The following is a 12493-nucleotide window of genomic DNA, read 5'->3' as shown; positions in this document are numbered from 1 at the left end:
ATTATGTGAAGGAAACATCTTTACTTTTTTACTTCTTTACTAGGTACATTGCTGATCTTCTTTGTGCACCTTAGATCACATGAGGTGACACATAATTAAGGAACTTACTGAGCCAAGTGAATTGCATTACTTTAAAAATATTAGCAATGGGTATGATCGTTTTACGCACTTGTGTAAGTTTATAGCGTGTAAGCGTGAACGCTATATAGCTCCAGATGACATATAACAATGATTATAAACTTCTTTGCATGCAGAAGTTTTTAATTGCATCTACGTCTAATCGAATAACGTATATAAATATATGTTGTGATTTTATGAATATCGCTACAAGCTCATGTTACTATGAGTCTAAACAGAAAGCAATATCAATGACTTCATCTAAAATTGTGATCTATCCCCAAATAGTGAGAAGAAGAATTTTGTAATACCTACTCAGTATTACAGGCAAGGCATAAAAACCTGGAAATATAGCTGAACACTGCTTATGAGATGGTATTGCCGTATTAGATACTCGTTGGTGCAAAGATACAGAAGGACTGTCTGTTAATATGTTCTACAAACAAATATTTTCGTTTGATTAAAACTATAAATTGTTTTAGTCTCGCACATTGTATCAAACGATTATGTCGATCTATATCTTTGCGTTCTATTTTGTAAAAAACAACCTTATTCGGGCAGGAGATCGAGACGCAGTGTTTATTCGATGCAATTCTCTTGGCTGCCTAAATTCCCTCGTTTGTTTGAGACAGCGATGTTTGTCGTGAACTGGGCAGGCTTGAATGTACGATGGGTGGAAGAAGCTACTATCAGTTTCTCCCGGGGACTCATTTCTATCAGATCTATCAGATGATTCGTCCGTACCACTGTGCTCGAAAATTGGGGCTGTAGGCATGTATGTAATACCGTGCATACTATTCATCGGTTTCTTTCGAAATAACAAGATCAAAAAGAATAACAGAAGGAACGTCTACAGAAGATCGTCTCAATAAGTCCCTTTCACCAAGCAAAAGGTACAAAAAGGTTCCTGTTACCATCGATATCACTTATGTCGACCTCAAGGTTGTTCATTTCATGCCCACATGGACCACTCAAATATGTCGTGCACAGCGGCATACGTTGCGGATTACATGCAGTACTACAATCTTTAATTAACCTGTGAGCAGGAAAACCACTGCTGGGAAATCCAGTCTGTCCAGTGCGCCTGGCAGCATAAACAACGCATAATACCACTTACAACATCATTACTTTATTTTTGGCAATCTCACCTCTACATATGTAAGGACTTCGATAAATTTAATAGCACATTGAAAAGATTCTATATACAAGAAATATAACTCTTATTTCACAGCAAAGTAGACAAATGGGCGAATAAACTTTTTAGAACGTCCTCATTGTCAGAGATGTGGTTGCTAAAGTACCCCTTATAATAATATATTTTACTTTACAGATAATGTCCGGGTCTGTTGATATTAATTTTTAAAAAAATTGAAAACGTACCTTTTGAGCTCCTCTTGACTATGAGCAAGTGCCTGTACTACGCGTTCCAACCTGAGTGATCGAGCGGTTAATGGTGATGCCGCATCGCTGCCACCACTTCCTGCACCACCAGTGCTGTCTCTTTCACTCACTGAATGCAATTCTTCGCCTGATAACTGTAACTGCGAAATTACGTATACATCACCTTCTGACTTCTTAAGTAATTAATGCTGGATACCTCAAAATCCAACAGTGACTGACCTGGCTTGCAGGAAGAGATTCTGAAAGTTGGCCTGGACTAGTTAAAGAGGCAGCGTACTGGTGGAGATGTGCTGGAGACATTGACGCTGGTGCCTTTGATTAAATAACAAACGTTAGAATAATAGATCAAGTAAAAATAAAATTATTATTCTAATTAAGTACATAATATACTTATTGTGTACTTACAGTGTGATACTTATGCAAGTAATCCCTATTAGGACTATGATGTGATTTTGGTGTGGATCGTCCGCTTAGTGGTGGCGACGCTCGTTCAAGACTTCGTCCCCTCGCTAATAAATTCATATGTTCAAGACTACCAACACGAGATTCTAATTCTTCTGCGCGTGCTTCGGTGCTTTGTTTCTCCTCCTATAATATTAAACTTAAGGTTATAATACGTACTCGCAAAAAAGAAAAAAATATCATACACAAAAGTATAAATGTTCTATTACCTGAATCAACCTAATCTCATTATTAATTGCATCTAATTGTTCTTGTAACATTAGCGCTAATGTTTGGGCATCCGTGTGTCCTGTCGGACTAATTACATCAGCTGCACAGCTGAAGAGACTTTCATTGTCTCCGTCACCTTCCGCATCGCTGGAGACATCAAACGCTTGCTGTACGTTAGCAAGCACATGTGCTTGTTGTAATTTCTCCCATTCTTGTTCTGCTAGAGTACGGGCAACATAATTCTACAAAAAAACACATGATTATATTTTATCCGTATAACTTTATCATAAACCTTTATATTTAAAAGATATACTTTTGACGTGTCGTCGTCAAGTGCAGGTCGTTTGGCTGTTCTTCTTGGTAAAGAATGCGTATCAAAGCTACTATGACTCGCACTTCTGCAGAAAGATCCAGGATCAACTGCATTGGGAGATAAACTTCTAGTCAAAGCATCCGTCTGTTGAATATTAAATGCGATTTCCTGTTGAAGCATCTGCTTCTTCACGTTATCAATTTCAAGCCGGGCTTTTCCTAACTCCTTCACTATTTCTGTCTTTTCATTCTGGAGATCTTCCGCAATTTTTCTTGTCTTTTCAAGTTCCTGCGTCAGAGCATTCTTCTCTTCCAACGCGTGCATCCTTTCCTTCAGATGCACTTGTAGTCTTTCGTTCGATTCTGAATGAATGGAAAAACAAAAGTATGAATACGAGAATATTTTAATAGGTGTAAAGAGAAACAAACATAAATTACCAGATAAGAGTTTATCAACTGTTGTACTAAGCCGCGTGTTATGTTCTTCGTTCATTTTAAGTCGCTGGTTGACACGCATCACTTCTGCATTCTTTTCTTCTAATTGCGTTTCTAATCTTTGTATCCTGTCTTCCGCACTGCCGTGCCTTTCTTGAGCCTGCTTATTAAATAATTCATATAATTAATATCATTTGTCTGGATGAAATGAAACGTGTGGCTTATCTAAATTATCCTTCCCTTAAAATGCAAATATATGAGCTTAACAACTATTTTAGATTCAGAACGAAGACGAGACGAATCTAGTTAGTGTAGAATGAACACGTGCCTTGTACATATTGTTATAAGAAAACGTGATCGGAGAAATGAAACTATAAAGTACTAACAAGCTCTGAAAATAATCACATCGATTGTGTTGCTTAGTATATTTAGTGTTATACTGAAATTGGATGGATTATTTTTGACACGAGAATCGTACAATTTCCAATATTACCTTCTGAATGTACCCACGGATCTTTATACGGATATTAAAACTGTAAGAAAAGACTGAGTAGTGTTTGTTGTTTGCATAGCACATAATTAGGTACTGCGTGAACAGTGATATAATATATGCAACAAGAAGACACCGCTGAGAGTTTAGTATTGTGAACTGAAGGAGAGAGAAAATTGTATCCAAGAAGAAGTATTTGAGTGGCAAGCAGTTTAGACAAAGATATATTTTTGGGGAGAGTCGATAGAAGTGCAGAGGAATAAAAAAAGGACAAACTAATGATGCAACGTCTTAATTCCCCTGCGTACCTGGTTGGGCCTCCTCACCTGCGTCAGAGCCTCCATCCTCTGCTTTAATTGCTCTTCCATTTCTGGCAACTTGGAATACTGTGCCAATTTCTGTTCTGCCAGTTCCAGTTTCTCCTGTATAGCTGCTATCTTTTCTTCTTGGAGCTAAATATGCGATCGAATCAGTCGAAGAACTCGTAATAAATTCCACAGATTTATTTTAACCGTAAAATACCTTTAACTGAGCCTTCTTGTGCTGCAGCTCCTGTTCCAGTTTCTCGTTGAAATCATGCAAACTAGTGGACTCTCGTTGAGCATTAAGGTACCGTTTCTCGAGTGTCGCTATCCTTTCTTCTTGGTCTACTTTTTGGGCGGCATTTTCACGCAAATCTCTTTGCAATTTCACATTGTTCTCTTGGGTCTTCAGCAGGTCTTTCTGCGCCTTCGATAGGGTTTCTTCTAACTCTGCCACACGTCCAATTAATTCTGCCACCCGCCGTTGCCATGTGCTCAACTCTGAGCTCTAAAATAAACATTTCATTTCGTTATTATTCAATGTTACTGCATGTTTCTGACTATAGTTGTATGCTTGTAACAAGAGTATCGAGAATAGTGTTATTCATATCAAGGATAGTACAGCTACTATGCAGTCTGTAACCAGACAGAAACTTTTGTCATTTGTCCTCGAGTCGTGTGGGGTAATATGCGACAAACTGTCTACTGTAGACGCACTGTATTCAACCGTAAATTGTATATGTGTCAACATGGTACAGAAGAATGTATCGTGTCGGTCTATAATTGTTATAGTAAAAAGTCAAGCTGTTCATACAAAAATATTTGCACGGGGGAAGTTCATTCTTAATCCACTAAACCATGCGTATACGAAACGTCGAACATAGTCGTTATAGTCATTCCACACATGCCTTGGGTTGCGCCATTAAGAATGGCATATCAACGAGGATAGAAGTAATTCAGAAGTTGTGCAACGAAATTACAAAATTTCACATGATTTCTTGTCGACTGATTCTCGGGAAATAACTTGAAAAGTTGCTTCAAAGGTGCATTAAAAGAGTTCTATCGGAGTCAGAGATTCGATTACTCTTAAAATACGGCACAATCTTGTCGTCGGTCGATCATGCACCATAATAGAAAAACGCATAGAAAAGTTTCTATCTGTTTAATGTATAAACGGTTCGCCAAACCGGTGTCGCTTAAAAACGCATGCAAAAGGAAGGGGTGGAAAATTTATCTCGTAACTCGAATACAGTATTTGCTATGGTACCTTTATAAAAAAAATTCTACAATCCGCAATTTCGAAACACGGAAATGGAGCACGCCCTCGTTCCATGTTTCTCAGCAGACTCGGATAAGTAAAATGTAGCAAGAGAATACTGCCGGATATCAGGTGTAGGACGGACTACGCTTTGATTAGAAGATTGTGTAAAAGAATTTTCATCAAATATCTACCTGAATCTTCTTAAGAAACAAGTAACCATACGTACGGTGAACGATTTTGCTCGGAGTGACGCGGTTTCATACCTGTTTGTCAAGGGTGGCCTGCAAATCTATTACACGCGCAGTTGAATCCTGGTCCGCTGGGTCCAGACTGCCATTGCTCAGTCTACTGCCGGTCTCTGTCGACCTCTCGGTACCTAATTTTTGTATCGACTGCGGCTGAGGTTGCTGTTGTTGCTGTTGCGCCGGCTGTTGTTGTTGCGGCTGCTCTTGCTGGCCTGCTGCCTGCTCAGTCTCATTCTGCCCGATCACAACACTACATTCAGAATGCCTCGCTCGCATTGCCTGTCCTGCATCGCCGCGCGATTTCCCAACTACTACAGCTAGACAGCTACGCGACTAAGCCACTACCGTGCACTAATGCAGACGCACTCTTATGGATGCAACGATCGAGGTGAATGACGAATACACGTGGCAGCCGAACGTCTGTTCATTAGTACAGATTCGCACCCTGCGATGATATTACAGTGGGCGAAAAATATTCGTACAGCCAAAACGAGAACTCGACAGACTAGTTTCTTTACAAGTTATTTATAATATCGTGTTAATAGTAACGACCAAATAGCCTTTACATTCGAGATATAAAAAGGCTTCATATATGAGATATAAAAATATAAAGAACAGTTCTTTTTGTCTCCACATAATCGCTGTAGGAATACATCAGTCTCTCATTCTATATGATTCTGAATGCATCATGATTATAGTCCTAATAAAAGTTTGATCCTTTCTGCGAAGAAATTCGGTATGCATTAACTTCACGTTTGTATCAATTACATAATTAGCTTTAGAAAACGACTCTTCCATTGACGAGTCGACGTTACGTGATACCGGACATCTTGTTGTATAGTATGAGAAAGGATCAGAAGAGATTTTTCTTTTTATGAATTATGGAATGAATTCTGCGTCGTTGCAGAGCGTCTCAACCATGATACGCGAGTTTCGAATGATCGAATGGCTTTCAGGATCTCGAGAGAGCTGAAATCTGTGACCAATGACTTCGGAATCGATCAATAACCAACGGCGAGATTAGAAGCGTGTATCGCAGAGAGAACGATAGGGTTCGATGACGCATTGAACGGAGTTTTATCATCGCTGGCGAGATATGCTGAATTATATCAAAACCATGAGCATGCATAATGAACGAAAAAAAAAAGAAAAGAAAAGAAGAGGTCGCATGGATGCAGCTTTCACGACGCTCAAATACGTGAAACACCTTTCATGTATCCATGATGATTGTGAAGTATGAGGGGGCAGTGTGTGTGAAATATTTGTGAGTGCATATTATGCATGGTTGGTGTGCGGTATATCGTATCCACGTTTCTTGGCTACCTTGTTCTGTTGCTGGCCGTCTTCCGTTTGTCCATTTTCCTTCGGCCTGTCCTCGATAGCCTTAGGCGCGTGCCCGCTCAATTTGTATTGCTGGAGCTGCGGTTGAATTCATTTAAACGATCAATATCACTGGTATTATTCAATCGCTGTGACATAGTTGAAACTTCTTTGGACTACTTGATCAACAACGGTAATAATACTTAGGGAAAGCGGTACCTCATCTTTGGTAATGGCTAGTTCTTCCTCTAGACTCTTGTTCCTCTCTTGTGCCACGCGCAGACGATCTCGTACCTGAAAATCGGTTGACAGTTACTAATTCATATTTGACTATAAATCTCGAAGACTTAATTACGAGAATTTCAAGATACGATTAGAATCCTCCATACACCTGAGGATCTGCTATACACTTCTATAAAGAGTGATACTTCTTTTCGCGTAGGAACAAAATTCGCTGTTCGAAATTCAAAGTTTCTATAGTTCGTTCTCATCTGAGCTTCATCTGTCTACCCCTGCAAACATTAGTGGTAATCTACTTGAATCGATCGGTTCAGGATTGAATCGGAATAGTTTTCCATCCTCCCCGAAGGTTGCTGCAGAGTCAATGTCGCCAAACAATAGATCAGAAGTTCTTACTTTCTCATCCAAAGCCTTGTGGTGCTCGAACAGACTTTTCAGAGCTTTAAGCACTTCGGCTTCGGACGATACTCCAGATTGAGCGACCGCCTGCCTCTTCACCACAGTCATCCTGAGAGATCGTTCGTGTCGCGAGACCAGACATTCCAAATGTTCCAGTAGGAGCTACAGAAAGCAACAGACAATCGTGACAATGAGCAATATCGTGGGAACAAGTACCGTATTCAAACACTAAAAAGTATTAGACCACGTTCTACGTACGCGAGTATTATTCCGCTCCGCTTTCAGCTCCGATATCTCCTCGTCTCTTGCCAGGATGCCCTCGCGGGCTGCTGCGAGTTCCTTTGTTAACTGGGAGAACTCCTAAAATCAGAAACGGGGAATCGTTTACTACGCGTCTCACGGGAATACGTTGCAGAATCGCATTAAAACTTTCATCAATTTTCTTCACATTTACAGATAACAAGCTCTCTTCGCAAACGTTACAGAATTCTCTAACATTCAACGAGTGCCGAGTCATCAGCGTCGTTCACGATCTTAACCGGACAGCTCGAGGCATCGGGACCATTCTTTCAAAAGATGTAATTCATTCGACGTTGTAGAGAAACGCAAAGAATTAAAAAGGAACGCATTAAGGACGGTTTGAAATCATTGCACAGAAATAGCTCATATAAGACGCGCTCTTTCATAGAGTCAATCGTCAGAGAGTTCCGCCACAAAGTTCGCGGAAATCACCGACGGGAAGCTGCACTTTCATCTTCGCGCGCGTCACTTTCGCTCGGCGTTCTAGCTGAATGTTGCACATTTATTTATAAATACCGCTGATCGATACCGAGTTTCGCTGTTGGAAAACAATGCCACCCACCACCCACTTTTCCGCTGAAAAAGAAAACAATCCCTTCCGAACTCGGACAGAAACTACGCCGACCAACACGTTCGCCACCGGCATTTCTTTCAATAACACTCTCCGCGGTTGCAATATTTGATTAAATAAGACATATCGTCTTCGCAAAATGCAAATAATAATCAAGAAACAAAATCTCCGCGACTTCCTCCGCATTATACCACGCGTTACAATATTACATGAAAACACGTAAGTGTAATTTACTCCTGGGAGAAAATATGAAACATTGTTGAAATATGCAACATCCCTAACGAACGTGTTAAACTTCAATATAAAATCGAAGCAAACCGTCGAATCCCAAAAGTCATAATTCTAATCCAAACAAGAATCCGCGACGTTAGTTGAAAAACTCGAGAACGTTCAGACCCGAAGAGTCCCATTCGAGTTCATTCGAAATTCCAATTTTCAATTTTAAGGGTTCCAAACCTCGTAAGTTCGGTCCTCGAAGAACGGGCGTCGAGTTTAAAGGACAGCAGCCCTCCCAATTAAGGAACCGAGCGACTTTATTCCGTAATACAAACTTCGGTAATCTCGACTAGTCCGCCGGAGAGAGCTGGGTAGGAAGAGAGTGACGGAGGGAGAGCGAGAAAGAGAATTCTATCCTGTTTTCCCCTTTATCCCGAGCACTTGGGAAGCTCCAATTTCCGCGGGACTCGGAACGGAAAGCTGGAAACACCTTGAACGGGTTAAAAATTGACCGATTAACGTCCATTACAGGGGAAACGTTTCCGTTTACATCGAAACGGCTGGGGTGGAGGCCTTTAAGCCGGCGGATATCGTCCTCGAACGGAGAGGAATATCGATGCTTCTCGCAAAGAACTCATTATCCCGGAAGAGGCTGATTAATTACAGACGGCAGGGGAATCCTATTAGCCCATCGACAGTCGCTGCGAGCGAAATTGTCGGGAAATAGGGCGCGGAGTTTGGCTACACGAAGAAGGAGGATCCTGATTTAAATAACAAGTTTCAGAATCTGAATGATTTCAGCCGACTCCTCGGGACCACCTTCCGAACGTTGTTCGCGATCGGAGATTGCGTATTGCAAGAGCTAATGAACGGTTCATCGTTCGTGGCACGAATATAATAATCTTCGAGCTAATAATCTCGCTCGATACCGAACGCGCGATCAATCCCGCAACGGAGATTAATCCGTGTGTGACTTGCAACGATGCCCGCTTAAATTTCACAAAATTCAGGACCCGGTAGTGAGATTCTCGCGTGTAGAGTGGAGTTTGATTCGTGCACGGTTTGACGAAATGAAAGAATAGAAAGAGAGAAGAAAATAAACATACGAGAGCGGAAATATCATTTTCAGTTATTTTCATACGAGTGACACCAATGGATTGCTAAGATTCTCCTGATTAAAATGAGTCCAAACACGACACAAATTGGTCTAGTTTCATCGACTTGAAATATTTACATATTTAATTTTATTACTTGTATTAAAATTAGTCCGATTTGCGTCTTGTTTGGGCTCGTTTTAATCGATCTCAACTATCCGTTGGTGGTAAAATGGTAAAAATAGGGCTACAGTTATAGAAAATGAAATTTTCCGTTAGATGTTTACTTCTATAGTCGCAGCATTCTATTTTGAGATTGTTTCCTTTCTTTTCCTTGTGTTGATTCTTTATTCCTGTCTGCTGAGATGACTTCGTCGAACTCGAGGGACTGATTGGTCAGAGTGGTGATGAGTCTTGGAAATTTAAACATACGGATTCTAGTGAAATTTAAGTGAAGATTGCTGTGTTTAAGTACCTGGCCTTTTCACGAAACGAACACGATCGTAACAATTTCCCGGCGAACACTGCCGTGGGAACCTTCGACGAGCCGGCGTGATGGTTAACATTTGATCCGCCGGCGAACGAATTAATGATTTGTTATTGTACACCGGGCGAACGTTTAACCGCGGCTATTCAGCTCGTTCATCGCCGCGATTAGTAACAAGAAACTAATCCCCCTCGAGCGGGAACATAATCTAGTTACGGGTGCGTTTCCACGAATAAAGAGGAGCAACAAAAGCCGCGTCGCGAGCACGGCATTGTTCGATTCCGAGGAAATTAACGACGTCTACCGTCTTCGCTTCGTCTGATCGCGGGCGACCGATTCGTTCGTAGCTTTCCGCGAGAAAGTTGAAGCTCGTCAACTGCGCCCAATAGGAAAACCGCTCCCGAATCGATAAGTTCCTCGTAAGTTTTCTTACAGCGGGTTACTGATTTGAGTATAGTTTCTAATATTGTGTAACATGACGAAATTTCTGCAACAAAACGCCTGATCATCTGAATATTCTACAACTATTGCATAGAAATTGATCATCCCAGTAACAATAACGATACATTGATAGATGCAATTAAGAACAAACCATTGTTATACGTTCATCGTACTTTCGAATCGAAAGATTTCTCTTTGATCTAACAAAAGAACCTTTTCAACCAACACGCGCCGATTTTAATGAAACTTATGTGAGATAGTTGTGAAGAAAATATTTGACACGTATTTGTCCTTATCGGCCAACATCTACTTTGAACGAATGAAAACACCCCTTAAAGTTGACGGTTGAAAATATATATTTTACAATATCTCTGAAACTACGGGATAGAGAAAAGAAATTATTTCTTTAAATTGTCCGCCTCGAAATGAACGATTTAGATTTCTTTTCTACACACCCTAGTTTCACAGATATCAAAAATATATTTTCAACTCTGAACTTTAAGGGGTGTTCTCACTCGTGTGGAAACTACGTGTTAAATATTTTCTTCGTAACCACGTCTCACAGAAGTTTCATTAAAATCGGCGTGTGCCGGTTGAAAAGGTTCCCTTGTAAGATTTTATGACACACAAGGTAAGAAATTTGTATAAACATTCACGATTCAGTATCGAATAAGACGGAAACAGCGCAGGCGTGAAACGTTCATTCTGTGTCCGTTAAATGGACACGATGCGAGCGTTTGCAGCGTGAGATCGGAAGGATTCCAGATAACGATGTCGCGTCGTTAATTGCTGTCCCGCGCGGAATACGTGTCCGGCCGTGGAAACGATGTTTCCCACCGCGGGCACGCGGAAAAAATTCCTTTTAATTGCCGGCGCGGCTTCTTTCGGCTACTTGTTGCGCGCCCAAGGAAATCGCCGAATAAATAACGGCGGACAGGTGTCTTTCGCGATGATCCGGGACAGTCTCTGTTTAACCAGTTACCTGTTTTCTACGAGTACACTCGCCATGAACAGATGGCAAAGTTTCGTTTATGACGAGTATACTCGTCCGAAAACAGGTAACTGTTTAAGGGAATATTCACTTTTGGAACAATTCGATATATATTGCTCAAATGAAGAGTTTTGTATAAATTATTTGTAGATAGTAAATTATTTTTCAACGAAGTCTCAACTGTTAACTGGTTAATGACTTGATTCGAAACGATCGGCCTTGCCAATAAACGAGCGTCAATCGATTGTGCCGAAGAGGACAGGTGTTCGACGCGCGAACGATTTCACGGATAAAGAAAGCTATATTCACCGCGCGCATGATAAAACAAATTGATTCGGGAGGAGCGTCGCGCTGATACATATTAATCGATCGGCACCGATTAACGGGGGCGCTAAATATTTATTCCGCTGTAACGATATTACAGTCGTCGCGTGGGAAATATCAATCGATGCGAATACGTTTAATTAAACTTTCGCAAACGAACATTATTAATGCTCGGTTGCAGTGTGACAAGCGGAAATTATTGCTCGTTCCTTCGAACCGGATCATTTAAGCTCGGTCGCCGCGCGGTTTTTTTGGATTTCAATGGAAACGAAGAAAAAAGCAGTTTCATTCGAGAATCTGCAGATCGGCGTTTCGTATAGGAATCAAGGAAACCGAGTACAATTTCTTTCGTCGGGAAGTGCGTATCGATTTCGCGGCGGAGTCACGATGTCATCGAAACAGCATCGGGACAAGCGATAATTTCCACGCGATATCGATCGGCGCGCGATGCGTACGTAAGATGGGATTTAAACTCGCGTGCGGACATGCAGTTTGCGCCTACGGTGCAACGGACTGTGAGAGTTATGCAGCTGCAGTTCGTTAGAAGTGCACGACCCCTGGCCGGCGTGGATTGAGATATTGAAATTCGCGTTCTCGCCAGGGGAAACGGACGAGCGAGCCACCGTTTCCTGAAAACAAATTGCCCTTACAGTCCGGAAAATTTGTGGAGATTTAATCTCCGACAGATTTCTTTCAGCGTTTCTTCCTAATTACGGAACCCAATTAAATTGAATCGTATCCTACACACGCTACATTCGATTCCACTCCACCGTAGAATCCGAATTATCTCGAGAACGATTTTTGCACGGAAAACAATTTAGTTCCTCGTTCCCAGCATCTATACGAAACCGAACGAGATACAATAAGTTCGGTAA

At 41.2% G+C, this 12493-nt stretch overlaps 1 protein-coding gene across 14 annotated transcripts in view; it reads right to left on the bottom strand.

The window, feature by feature from the left end:
* Positions 1-12493, bottom strand: part of Liprin-alpha (PTPRF interacting protein alpha) — a 45853-nt gene that overhangs the window by 6998 nt on the left and 26362 nt on the right. For 5 of the 14 annotated variants that reach the window (XM_076373697.1, XM_076373699.1, XM_076373701.1 and 2 more), the window contains exons 4-17: positions 7453-7554; positions 7192-7356; positions 6775-6849; positions 6559-6654; positions 5254-5469; positions 3950-4237; positions 3736-3879; positions 2941-3100; positions 2504-2865; positions 2190-2432; positions 1924-2106; positions 1738-1830; positions 1498-1658; positions 1154-1201 (exon numbers count right to left, since the gene is read on the bottom strand). In XM_076373697.1, coding sequence (XP_076229812.1) covers positions 1154-1201; positions 1498-1658; positions 1738-1830; positions 1924-2106; positions 2190-2432; positions 2504-2865; positions 2941-3100; positions 3736-3879; positions 3950-4237; positions 5254-5469; positions 6559-6654; positions 6775-6849; positions 7192-7356; positions 7453-7554 — 2336 coding nt within the window. Of the gene's footprint in view, positions 1-1153; positions 1202-1497; positions 1659-1737; positions 1831-1923; positions 2107-2189; positions 2433-2503; positions 2866-2940; positions 3101-3735; positions 3880-3949; positions 4238-5253; positions 5486-6558; positions 6655-6774; positions 6850-7191; positions 7357-7452; positions 7555-12493 lie in introns of those variants that run through there. The other 9 variants (XM_076373704.1, XM_076373705.1, XM_076373708.1 and 6 more) reach the window with 6 other exon arrangements.

Source organism: Nomia melanderi, chromosome 14 (genome assembly GCF_051020985.1).
Source record: "Nomia melanderi isolate GNS246 chromosome 14, iyNomMela1, whole genome shotgun sequence".
Classification (NCBI taxonomy): domain Eukaryota; kingdom Metazoa; phylum Arthropoda; class Insecta; order Hymenoptera; family Halictidae; genus Nomia; species Nomia melanderi.
This window is presented reverse-complemented; position numbering and strand designations above follow the sequence as displayed.